Source organism: Peromyscus maniculatus, chromosome 4 (assembly GCF_049852395.1).
Source record: "Peromyscus maniculatus bairdii isolate BWxNUB_F1_BW_parent chromosome 4, HU_Pman_BW_mat_3.1, whole genome shotgun sequence".
Taxonomy (NCBI): Eukaryota; Metazoa; Chordata; class Mammalia; order Rodentia; family Cricetidae; genus Peromyscus; species Peromyscus maniculatus.
Genome location: NC_134855.1, coordinates 14,109,397 through 14,122,512, shown reverse-complemented (window position 1 = coordinate 14,122,512; position 13,116 = coordinate 14,109,397). Strand labels below are relative to the sequence as shown.

The 13,116-nt window shown below is 47.1% G+C and overlaps 1 protein-coding gene across 1 annotated transcript; it reads left to right on the top strand.

The window, feature by feature from the left end:
- Positions 1–7,080: 7,080 nt before the first annotated feature.
- On the top strand, positions 7,081–13,116 carry LOC102908879 (von Ebner gland protein 1-like). The gene is made up of 5 exons (XM_042277127.2): positions 7,081–7,196; positions 7,642–7,778; positions 8,868–8,938; positions 12,200–12,310; positions 12,875–13,116. Exons 1-5 carry the CDS (start codon positions 7,110–7,112, stop codon positions 13,114–13,116), a joined length of 648 nt encoding a protein of 215 aa, XP_042133061.2. The 5' UTR covers positions 7,081–7,109.

Here is a 13,116-nt window from a genome sequence, read left to right as displayed (position 1 = left end):
GGCAGGCAGTGTCCTGTGTGGAGGCTGTGTCAGAGGACAGCTGTACCATGACAAGGGACAAGTAGGGGTGCGGATGTCGTGGAAAGGGAGGTGCAGGATAGTGAGGAGTCAGGGGAGATGTGGAACTCAGGATGGCCACTTGCCCGTCATAGGCAGCACCACTACCCACTCCAGCCCTGAGTAAGGAGCCATGACAGGCAACAGGATGTGTCTTTAAAGCTGTAGCAACTGACCTTTCAAACATCAGCAAAAGACACGCTCACCACACTGTGGAAGTCCTACCCTCAAGCAATCGTGCAGTGCTTTCCATGAGAGCCAGCCTCGGATCTGCGTCACTCTGGCCTCAGCTGGCTTGGCCCTTCCACAGGGAAGTGAGTCTCCATTACACGTTATCTGTAGCTGTAGAGAGCCAACCTCATGTCCGTGCTGTGTTAGCTTCTGCTGGCTTGGCTCCCCGATGGGGAAGTGGGTATCAGACAATTATTCTATTTTCTGCATCACTGGAGATCCAGCCTCATATCTGTGTCATGGTGACTTTGACTGACTTAACCATCCTGAGAGGAACTGAAGCTTAGAGCTGGCTCTGAGCCTTCAATACTGGCTTGTTCTACAAGGTACCAAGAGTACTCAAGAAGTCCACAAGTTTGGACAATAAGTACAACTTTTCTGTGAGCCACAGAAAGCCAGAACTTTCTATCATTGTTCTTAGAGTTCAGGAGATACTTGGGGGGGGGGACTTCGGTGCCCACAGCCATATAAGACCCCTGTGATAGGTTGGCAGATGGTTCCATACAGTCATTTGGCATTGGGCAAGGACCCTACAAGTCATTTCTGAAGATATTCTCACAACAACCTATCAGGTAGACCCAGAGTGATTGCGAATCCTGCTTGTAGATTGGATTAGACTGAGAAGGGCCTAGGACTAGACACACCTAGGACATGACTCTGAGTGTGTCTTTAAGGGATTCCAAAGAGGACTAACTAAGGTTAGGAGAACATCATGAAAGAAGATGATCTTATCCCTCAGCCTAGGACCCCAGGGGGAGATAACCGAGTTCTGAGAAAGGAGAAGCCAAGAGTGAAGTTCTCAGTATGTTTCCCTCACAGTACAACTAGGCTGCTTTGCCATGCCCTCCGCCATGTCAAAATGGAATCTCTGAAACTAGGAGCCAGCTATAACCTAACTTCCTTTAGATTGTGTAGACCAGGGGGTGGTGTGGTGGCTCAGCAAGGGACGGTCTTTGCTGCCAAGGCTGAGAAGCTGAGTTGGGTCACTAGGGCCTATGTGGTGTCAGGAGTGAACTTCTGCAAGTTGTCCTCTGACTTCCTCAAGCACTCCATGGTGTGTATGTGTGCACACACATACACTAGATAATGCAAGAAACATTTTAAACTAATATTTAAAAAAATGATGGCAGAGAAGTGAGATTGTTGCTGTGAATATGAGACAATGTGCTTGGAGATGATGGCTAGAGAAGCCCTGGTATTCTATAAACAAAGTGTAAGGGGTGTTCATGTGAGATTGCCTAGAGTAAGACCAACAGCCAAGACTGTACACACGAGGCATCCACCTGGAAAAGTCGACCTTATTGGGAATTGGGTTCAAGGTGGTGTGTGTTACACTGTGAGAGAGAACTTCGGGGAAGATCGAAGTAACTGTGATGGACTAATTAATCTACTAGAGGAAGTTTCAAGGTGGCCCAGCATTGAGGCTATGGTATGGTTATTGCTGGCTGCTTTGGGTCAGGTTCACAGAGAAAATCAAGAGCAAAATGCAGAGTAGAAAGACTTGAAAAAAATGCATTTCAGTGATAGAAGCTCATGGAAAGTTGCAGCTAAGAAAGTCATAGTTTCTGAAGAAATTGCAGCCATTGAAAAGAAGCCGAATAGTTTTTTTTTTTTTTAATATCTTTTCAAAGATTCCTAACAATCTCTTTTTTTTTTTTTTTTTTTTTTTTTTTTTTTTTTTGGTTTTTTTTTATTATTATTATTATTATTTTACAACACCATTCAGTTCAACATAATAGCCACAGAATCCCCTGTTCTCCCCCTCTCGCCCACCCCTCCCCCCAGCCCACCCCCCATTCCCACCTCCTCCAGATCAAGGTCTCCCACGAGGACCGGGGTTGACCTGGTAGACTCAGTCCAGGCAGGTCCATTCCCCCCTCCCAGACCGAGCCAAGTGTCCCTGCATAAGTCCCAGGATTCAAACAGCCAACTCATGCAACGAGCCCAGGACCTGGCACCAATGCACAGCTGCCTCCCAAACAGATCAAGCCAACTGACTGTCTCACCCGTTCAGGTGGCCTGATCCAGTTGGGGGCCCCTCAGCCTTTGGTTCATAGATCCTGTGCTTCCATTCATTTGGTTATTTATCCCGGTGCTTTATCCAACCTTGGCTTCAACAATTCTCGCTCATATAAATCCTCTTCATACTCACTAATTAGACTCCCAGTGCTCCACCAGGGGCCCAGCCGTGGATGTCTGCCTTCAGATTCCTCAGTCCTTGGATGGGGTTTATGGCATCACTATTTGGGTGTCTGGCCATTCCATCACCAGAGTAGGTCAGTTCCTGCCGTCTCGCGACCATTGCCAGCAGTCTTTTGAGGGGGTATCTTTGTGGATCTCCGTGGGCCTCCCTAGCTCTCTGCTTCCTCCCCTTCTCACCTTCCCATGTGGTCTTCATTTACCATGGTCTCCTATTCCTTGTTCTCCCTCTCTTTTCTTGATCCAGCTAGGATCTCCCACTCTTTCCCTCGACTGTCGCCCTTCATTGTTCCCACTCATGACCAGGCTATTCATGTAGATCTTGTCCATTTCTCCGTGTCTTTTTTGGGGTCCCGTTTTCCAGGTAGCCTCACTGGTGATGTGAGTAGCAGTCTAGTCATCCTTGTTCCACATCTAGCATCTTCCTATGAGTGAGTACATACCATATTTGTCTTTCTGAGTCTGGGTTACCTCACTCAGGATGATTTTTTCTAGATCCATCCATTTGCCTGCAAACCGTGTGATGTCGTTGTTTTTCTCTGCTGAGTAGTATTCCATTGTGTATATGTGCCACAATTTATTTATCCATTCTTCAGTTGAAGGGCATCTAGGTTGTTTCCAGGTTTTGGCTATTACAAACAATGCTGATATGAACATAGCTGAGCAAGTGCTCTTGTGGTATGATTGAGCATTTCTTGGGTATATGCCCAGGAGTGGTATAGCTGGATCTTGGGGGAGATTGATTCCCAATTTTCTAAGAAAGCGCCATATTGATTTCCAAAGTGGTTGTACAAGCTTGCATTCCCACCAGCAGTGGAGGAGAGTTCCCCTAGTTCCACATCCTCTCCAGCATAAAGTGTCTTCAGTGTTTTTGATCTTAGCCACTCTGACAGGCGTAAGGTGGTATCTCAGAGTTGTCTTGATTTGCATTTCCCTGATGATTAGGGAAGTTGAGCAATTCCTTAAATGTCTTTCAGCCATTTGGGATTCCTCTGTTGAGAATTCTCTGTTTAGTTCTAAAGCCCATTTCTCAATTGGACTGTTGGTCCTTTTGATGTCTAATTTCTTGAGTTCCTTATATATTCTGGATATCAGTCCTCTGTCAGATGTGGGGTTGGTGAAGATCTTTTCCCATTCTGTAGGCTGTCGCTTTGCCTTGTTGACCGTATCCTTTGCTCTACAAAAGCTTCTCAGTTTCAAGAGGTCCCATTGATTGATTGTTTGTCTCAGTGTCTGCGCTACTGGTGTTATATTTAGGAAGTGATCTCCTATGCCAAGGCGTTCAAGACTATTTCCTACTTTTTCTTCTAGCAGGTTCAGAGTAGCTGGATTTATGTTGAGGTCTTTGATCCTCTTGGACTTAAGTTTTGTGCACGGTGACAGATATGGATCTATTTGCAGCCTTCTACACGCTGATATCCAGTTATGCCAGCACCATTTGTTGAAGATGCTTTCTTTTTTCCATTGTACACTTTTGGAAGCCGAATAGTTTTAATTGAGAAAATGGGAATTATGCCTTGGTGAATTTCAGAGACCTCACTTACTGTAGACTCAAGGGCACAAATGAGTAAATTCATTTGAAAGAATTTCCTTTACTTGGATAGATCTGCCTTAGAATTTGGTTTTTCCAGATCCATTTTCCTCAGTAACCCAGATACTCGGAGGCCACTGCTACCAAGGGGGCCCATCTGCTGTCCTGTTGGAAGGATCAGGAACTGCCTATGCAATGAGGCATGCAGAATCCGTGTTACCTGGAGACAGAGGCTTGTACCCAGAGTTCAAAGAAAGTCCTAGGAGGCCAGGCAATGAGCAGCAGGCTCAGGATTCCTGCAGGCAGCTCCTGAGAGAATAGCTGGAAGGACAAAGTTGATGATGTAGTACTTGCCTTGGGAATTTATAGATGTAGGGAGTAAAAAACATCGTTGATAAAAGCTTTGGGCAGCAAACAAAACCAGCCCAAGAGATATATCCTCAAGCCAGGGTGTATCTGCCAACATCTTAGGAGTTGGCCTTTCCAGGCTTATGTGAGCCTCTGTGACCACACTGTGCGACACAAGAGTAGGACATAGATTATAGGATTTAATGATTTCACTTCTGGGTTTCAGTCTAGCTTTGGTCCCATGCTTCCTTTTTATGACCCCTTGGGAATGGGGATGTCTCCTCTGTACTATTTTATCTTGGCAGTATGCCATTTTCTGTTTTTCTTTTATAGGGACACAAAGCTAAGGGTTTGCCTTGAATCTCACCAGGAACTTTGCATTGCAAATTTTGATGAAGGCTCCAACAGTTACAACTATGAAGACTCTTGGATGCATTTGTATCATGAAGTACTCATGGGTCTCTGGGATTCAGGGGTTTGAATATGAAGTATCTCCTGTGGTATACTCCTAGTCCTTAGGTGTTGATACTATTTGAGAAGGTTTTGGAAGCCTTAGGAGGTGGGTCCTAGTTAAAAGAAGTAGGTTATTAAAAGGTGTCTTTGAGGAATAGATCTAGTTCCTCTTCACTTTCTCTTCTTCCTGCTTTCAGGAGATGGAAAGCCTCTTCTACTACAAGCTCCCACTGCCATGGTGCTCGGCCTAAACACATGGGATCAAGAAAACACAGAGTTAACCCTCAGAAACCAGGGGGTTAAATGATTTCTCAACAGTCTGATTCCATTTCTATTGCTGTGATAAAATACCCTGACAAAAATCAACGTAAGGCAGGAAAGTTTCATTCACATGTAGACAATGTGAGAAAACAAAACAAAACAAAACAAAACAAAACAAAACAAAACAAAACAAAACAACAACAACAACAACAAAAAAAAACCAAAACAAGAACAGAAAAGAAAAACCAAGAGAGGAAGGGGATTATTTGACTTACAATTCCAGGCCACCGTCCATTATTGCGGGAAAGTCCAGGCAGTCCAGTTACAGCACATCCAAGGCCAAGCGCAAAGAGAAATAAGTGTACCTGTGCTGCCTGCTTGCTTAGTACCAAGCTAGATTTCTTTACCAACACACTTCAGGGCCCAGCCTAGGGAATGGTGCTGCCCACAGTGGGCTGTCAAGTAACAGTAAAGTGAAGACAACCCACAGACAAGGCTACAGATCAACCTGATCTAGATAATTCCTAAATTGAGTCTCTTCCCAGGTGATTCTGAGTTGCAGCAAGTTGACATTTACCGCCAGCCAGTTAGCCAACCAGAAGTTGCCTGTGTCTGGTATTTTGTTTAGGAGAGGGTCATATTGTCTGCCCACTTTTCCTTTCTCTGTTACCTTGCAGTCTTCATGCTGTCCGTTCTTCTGCCTCTGCCTTTGCCTCATCAACAGTGCTCTGGTCAGCTGTGAAGCTCTTGAATTTTAAAATATAGAGAATCTGAAAATTTTGAAGAACAAAGACAACCCTTCTCAGGAGGGGATTTATCCAGAGTTCTTGATCCAAGGCTGAGCATAACAGCTTAGGAACTGAACTAGAGATGCCTCACCTCACCCAAAGGGCCACATAGAGCGAACACACTGCAACATGTTTGCCCAGATTATGACATAGACCTGGAGGGTGTTAGAGGTAAAGAGAGTAAGTTACAAACAGTGGCATATCAGAGCCATAAAGGAGGGTTTCCAGGATCCTTAATGTATCAAGGAATCCACTCATCACTCCTTAGGAAAAAGACCCCTGGCATCTGCTAGCTTCAGGGACAGAAGCCCGTGTGCATTAGGCCCTTTACCAGACTGTAAGCCTGTGCGAATTTATATGTACCACAATCATGCAGGTAACTGAAAGCTGGAAGAAAGTATCATATCCCCTGGAACTGGAGTTACAGGTGGTCATGAATCACCATATGGGTGCTAGGAACTGAACCCATGTCCTCTTCAAGAGCAAAAAGGACGCTTAACTGCTGAGCCACCTTTCCAGATCTACCTCTGATTCTGTCCCATTGCTGATTGTGTGTACATGTGTGTGTGTGTGTGTGTGTGTGTGTGTGTGTGTACATATGTGCTCACACAGGCCTGCTTGCTTGCTTTCTATGTCTGTGCCACCATTGTTCCACATATGGTCAGGGGCTGGTGCACACACCTTGCTGAGGAGGGGACACATCTATAAGCATGAATTTTGACAGTCACACAGCAGGCCCCCACTTTCCTCTTTTTCCAAGATGAATCTAAGATTCAGTGTCCTGCCCTGGAATTGGGGAAGGTTCCTGAGAATGGAGCACAAGTCTATCTGGCTTCGGTGGCCTCCTCTGTGTCAATGGGCATGTCGGCCAGCTGGATGACCACAGTGTGTGCAGGAGGGGTTCGATCCTGCTCTGCTCACCCCCAGGGGCTCCTGACATGGGAGGCTGCACCTCTAACTCAGATTCACTTTCTTGCCAGGGCAAATCTGCAAGGAGCCCTGTCCCATCATCCTTTGAGCCATGAGTGTTCTCTAGCAACTTCCAACAATGATGACATTTTATTTGGTCCACTGAAGACCTGGCCATGATGAATGGCCAGGAAGGGACTGGTCAGTCCTCCTTGCCAAGTTCCCTGGGGACCTGGGGCTGAGCAGTATAAAGGGCAGCTGAGTGGGGCCCCAGCACAGCCTCCTCAGCCTGTCAGTGACTTGTTGGGTACCTGTGAGCACAGACTGTGGAGATGAAGGCCCTGCTCCTGAGCTTTGGCCTGAGCCTTGTTGTGGCCCTGCAGGCCCAGGCCTACCCTGCTGTGGAAGAGAGTCATGATGTGAGGCTGACATGGGCAGGGGCTTCAAGGGGGGTGTGTGTTGGCAGATGGGGGGCTGAGGTTGACGGTTAGAGCCCCATTCCTTCTTCATCTAAAGAGACATCATTTTAGAGTGAGGCTTGAACCCCTACTGGTGAATGTCAGACACAGCACAAGGAATCTGGTCAGATGGTTCTGGGTGCAGAGGGCAGGAGGATGTCAGAGTCCAGCTCTCTTCACTGTTTTCTGGGAGTGCAGAGCTCTGAGATAGTGTCACAGCTGCAAGGGTGGGAGACCACACCACTGTGGCCCTGGGAGAGCTAGTTTATTTAAGAGGTTGATAGAAAGGGAGCCTGGAATATGTTTCACTTGTCCAGAACTTGGGAGCCAAGGTAGAGTCGGGGCTGAGGACTAGGGGCCGGTCCTGGGGTCTACCTGAGTCCTGATGGGCAGGTGCCTTCTCCAGGTGTCAGGAACATGGTATGTGAAAGCTACAGCGTCTGACAAGGAGATTCCTGACAAGAAGCTTGGCTCCGTGTCTGTGACTCCCATGACCATCAAGACCCTGGAAGAGGGCAACCTGGAAGTCAAGTTCACTGTCCTGTAAGTGTGTGCCCACTGAGATGGTAGCATTCTTCTTGGCCTTTGATTCCCCACACATGAGAGCTGGAGGCTGAGCTGGGGGTCTGGGGCAACAGTACCACTGAGGGTCCCTCGGCTTAGAGAGGACCGTGTGATGGTGGGTGGCCCAGAGAAAATATCTCAGCTGCAAGGGGCACCCATTTTCTATTCTGATGGGATATCCTTTGTCTGTGGCCCTGGCCCTTGGAGAAAGCTTTCACTCTCAGACCCAGTGTGAACATGCAGTCTGGGCCTGTTCACCCTCCAGTGTGAAAATCTGCTTGGGAGAGAGGCGGAGCCTGGGATTTCAAAGTGAATGAGGGTGTGTACAGGGCCCTGTGGAGAAAGCTTATCAGGCTCCAAGAGACACTGAAATCCCAGCCTCTTCCCACCCATGTGGCCAATCACTGTGTGGCCTGTCCTCTGAGTGACCTCTTCTCTGTGTAGACTCTCACCTGTGTGATCTCACACCTGTGTGACCTCCCATCTGTGTGGCTTCTACCTTTGTGTCTGATGTGACATTTGGGCTCCTGTCACCTCAGTGGCCCCTGGACACCATGGCCGAGTCTGTGCTGTCTTCACGGAATCTGACATTTGGGCAGACTCTGACCTGGCAGTTACCCTGGAGTCTGCCCTTTGTTCTTTTCCCCCAGTCCCACTCACTGAAGAGTTCCCTCAGCTGGCCAGGTGACACTGATGGTGGGGCTGGCCCCTAAATATCTCCAGAGACAGAGAGTGAGGCACGGGGGCCCCACAGCATGGAGGCTAGGCAGGAAGGGCTGACTCCAGACAATGTCCACAAACCATGTAGCTCGGGGTCCCCGAAGGGAGTGAGCAAGAGGCTGTCAGGGTGCAGCCATCAGGGGCAGGACACAGAACTGGGTCACTGTGGGAGCCAGGGGATTAGAACATGTGACTCAGGAGGCCTGCCGGAAACATAATTGGGACTCAGTGAAGCCTGCACTCCCGTGGCCCCCTTGGAAGCAGGCACCTGTGGACCATGTTGTGGGTGCCACCAGGAGGGAAGGTGTGTGGCTGGGTAATGTGTCTCACAGACCTTCTGTCTGCCAGGATTGCAGGAGAGTGCCGAGAGATGAGCGTTGTCCTAGAGAAGACAGATCAACCTGACAAATACACATCCTGTGAGTCCCTGAGCCTGTGAGGCTTGAACCCAACCTCCCTGGATACATGTGAGGCCAATGTAGCCATTCCAAGTGCCCCATGGACAGAGAACCTTTACTTCTTGTAACCCTGTTAATACTCATGATCACTCCCATGAGGCAGTTTTCTTTCCAGATGGAACAACTGCTACCAAGCACTACATCAGGTGTGGTAGATTTGTTTCTGGAGGAGAATTGGCTGTTGTCTTAGAGTTACTGATACTGAGCTGCAACACCATGACAAGAAGGAAGTTGAGCAAGAAAGACCTTAGTTTGTTTATATTTCCACATCACTGTTCATTATCAAAGGAAGTCAGGACAGGGCAGGACATGGGAGTTGATGCAGACACCATAGACGAGTGGTACTTCATGACTTGCTCTTCATGGCTTGCTCAGCTTGCCTTTTTTTAATGGGAGATTTATCCACCTTAGATATGTTTTTTTTATTTAGAGTTTTTTTTATTAATATTTTATATCAACCACAAATTCCCCTCTCATCCATCCTCCTGCTTCCTCCCAGTGTCCCTCCACCCAACCCAACCCCTTTCCCCTCCTCCAATAGGGTAAGGCCTCCTATGAGGAGTCAGCAAAGCCTGGTATATATAAAAAAAAGCCTGGTATATTCAACTGAGGCAGGACCAAGCCCCTCCCCTGCTGCATCAAGGGGGAGCAAGGCATCCCACCATAGGTAATGGGCTCCAGAAAGCCAGCTCATGTCCCAGGGATAGATCCTGATCCCACTGCCAGGGGTCTCTCAAACAGACCAAGCTCCACAACTGTCTCCCATATGCAGAGTGCCTAGTCAGGTCCCATGCAGGCTCCACAGCTGTCGACCTAATGTTCCTGAGTTTCCACCAGCTTGGTTCAGGGGTGTCATTGTAGATTTCCCCATCATGATCTTGACCAACCCTTGCTCATATAATCCCTCTTCCCTGTCTTCAGCTTCATTCCTGGAATTCAGTCTGGTGCTTGGTTGTGGATTTGTGCATCTGCTTCCATCAGTTACTGGATGAAGGCTCTATGATGACAGGGTATTCACCAATCTGATTACCAGTGTAGGGCAGTTCAGGCACTCTCTCCACTATTGCTAGTAGTCTAATCTGGAATCATCCATGTGGGAGTTTCCCTAGTGCCAGGCTTCCCCCTAACCCAATAATGTCTCACTCTATCAAGATACCTCTTTCATTGCTATCCCACTCTGTCCCTCTCCCAGCTTGACCATCGAGTTCCCTCATGTTCTTATCCCCCATCCCCTCCCCTCTATTGCTCCCCTTATTCCCAGTCTACTCATGGAGATCTCCTGTTTCCCCTTCCCAAAGCAATCCATGCATCCCTCTTAGGGTCCTCCTTCCTAATTTCTCTGGAGCTGTGAGCTATAATCTGGTTATCCTTTGCTTTACATCTAGTATCCACTTATGGGTGAGTATATACCATGTTTGTCTGAGTCTGAGTTACCTAACTCAGAATGATATTTTCTAGTTCCATCCATTTGCCTGCAAATTTCATGTCATTTTTTTTTTAACAGCTGAGTAGTACTCCGTTGTGTAAATGTGCCACATCTTCTTTATCCATTCTTTGGTTGTGGAGCATCTAGGTTGTTTCCAGGTTCTGGATATTATGAATAATGCTGCTATGAACATAGTTGAGCAAGTGTCCTCATGGTATGATTGAGCATCCCTTGGGTATATGCCCAAGAGTGGTATCATTGGTTCTTGAGGTAGATTGATACCCAATTTTCTGAGAAGTCACCATACAGTTTTCCAAAGTGGTTGTACAAGTTTGTACTCCCACCAATAGTGGAGGAGTGTTCCCCTTGCTTCATATCCTCTCCAGCATAAGCTGTCATCAGTGTTTTTGATCTTAACCATTCTGACAGGTGTAAGATGGTATCCCAGAGTTGTTTTGACTTGCATTTCTCTGATGACAAAGAATGTTGAACAATTCCTTTAATGTCTATCTGCCATTTGAAATCCTTCTGTCTGTCTAGAATTCTCTGTTTAGATCTGCAGATGATTTTTAATTGGATTATTTGGTATTTTGATGCCTAGCTTCTTGAGTTTTTTATATATTGTGGAGGTCAGCCCTCTGTCAGATGTGGGATTGGCAAAGATCTTTTCCCATTCTGTAGGCTGTCATTTTGTCTTATTTACAATTCCTTTGCCTTACAGAAGCTTCTCAGTTTCAGGAGGTCTCATTTATTAATTATTGGTCTCAGTGTCTGTGCTACTGGTGTTGTATTTAGGAAGTGGTCTCCTGTGCCAATGCATTCTAGGCTACTTCCTTTTTCTTCTATCTGGATTAGTGTAGCTGGATTTATGTTGAGGTCTGTGATACACTTGGATTTGAGTTTTGTGCATGGTGATAGGTGTGGATCTATTTGCAATCTTCTACATGTAGATATCCAGTTATGCCAGAACCATTTATTGAAGACGCTTTCTTTTTTTCATTGTACAGTTTTGGCTTCTTTGTCAAAAATCAGTGTTCATAGGTGTGTGGATTAATGTCAGGGTCTTCAATTTGATTCCATTGGTCCCCATGTCAGATTTTATGCCAATACCAAGCTGTTTTTATTACTATAACTTTATAATAGAGCTTGAAGTCAGGGATGGTGATGCCTTCAGAAGTTGCTTTATTATAAAGGATTATTTTAGATATATTAAGTTTTTGTTTTTCTATATGAAGTTGAGTATTGTTCTTTCGAGGTCTGTGAAGAATTGTATTGGAATTTTGATCATAATTCAGCTTGCTTTCTTATAGAGATGGCCACACTCACAATGGGCTGGGCCCTCCTCCATCAATCACTAATTAAGAAAATTCCCTACAAGCTTGTCTGCAGCCTGATCTCCTGGAAACATTTTCTCAATTGGATTTTCCTCTTTTGATGACTTTAGCTTGTGTCAAGGTGACATAAAACTGGTCAATACAACTGCACAGTGATGTCCCATTGGCTATGGCTGACCTCATGGAAGGAGTCAGGAGAGAATGTATCTGGCTCCAGAGGCAGACTCTCCTGTATGACACACAGAACTGGGACATGGTCATCTCCCATGTGTGTGGCTCCCCTGGAAATGGAGGGTCCTTGTAACTGAGGCTCTGGGATGGTGGAGAACCTGGGTCAGGCAGACCTGAGTAACTGGGAGGTTACAGAGTTGAGAGGTGCCAGGCTGGGTGCCAGGCCACCCTTGGATCCTTGCTGAAGGGTCAGGAGGCTTATTCTTAATCTGCATCACTGTACCTCCACAGTTGGGGGCACTCAGGTGCTCTACATCATACCATCTGCAGTGGAGGACCACTACTTCTTCTACTGGGAGAGCAACAATCCTGAGTTTCATTTCCGAATTGCAAAACTCTTGGGTGAGTCCCATTGTTGTGAGGTGGACCAAGGGCTCATGGGGTGAAAGGGGCCTCACCACTGTGGGGTTCCAGCTGGAAGAAGGATGTGTATGGAAACAGGATTCAGCATATAAAGGCCGGCCTCCATCACAGCTGCTGTCACTGTCCTTCTTGCCTGGAGATGAAGGCCCAGAGTCTCCTCCTGAGCTCTCTCTGATTGATGCTGGGCATTTGTCCACATAGAGTAGGGAGACAGCATGGAGCCCTCAGCCAAGGGTGACATACTCCTCCAGAGTGAGGTTGGTCACTCTGTTCCCAGATGCCCTGAGAGAAACTCAGGGAGCTGAAGGCACAGTGCCCCTGTGTCTTCTAGGTCAGATGCTATGGGGGACAAGTGTGGTGTTCTGATTCTCCTTCCCCACCTGGGCTCTCTCACCCAGGTCTCTGGGTCATGTCTCTGCATGGGTGGGCAATGTCTCCCTTTTCACCCCAAAGAGTTACTTAGTCCCCTTGGCTGGGAAGGAAATTCTATCAGCTCTCCCAGCTCTCTCCCTGACACCCTGTCCCTCCTGTTCTCATCTGTAGGTAGAGACCCTGACATCAACCAGGAGGCCCTACAAGATTTTCAGAATGCTGCAAGAGCTGGAGGCCTCAACGCAGAGAACATCTTCATCCCCTTGCAGAGTGGTAGGAAGCAAGCTGCCTTGTTCTCTCACCCCATGCAGGGAAGGCAGCCAGTCACTCAGGACAACAGGCTGCCTCTCATCCAGCTTTGTCCTTTAGGGGTGGGGGTCATGCTGGCTGATGGAGGGGCCTTGGCTTTCTGA

What these genes read in the sequence shown, in the direction of transcription:
- LOC102908879 (XM_042277127.2), top strand. Translation starts at nt 7,110, where the DNA reads ATGAAGGCCCTGCTCCTGAGCTTTGGCCTGAGCCTTGTTGTGGCCCTG. An exon ending in CTGTGGAAGAGAGTCATGAT is followed by an intron (nt 7,197 to 7,641) that starts GTGAGGCTGACA and finishes TGCCTTCTCCAG; the next exon opens with GTGTCAGGAACATGGTATGT. An exon ending in GAAGTCAAGTTCACTGTCCT is followed by an intron (nt 7,779 to 8,867) that starts GTAAGTGTGTGC and finishes TCTGTCTGCCAG; the next exon opens with GATTGCAGGAGAGTGCCGAG.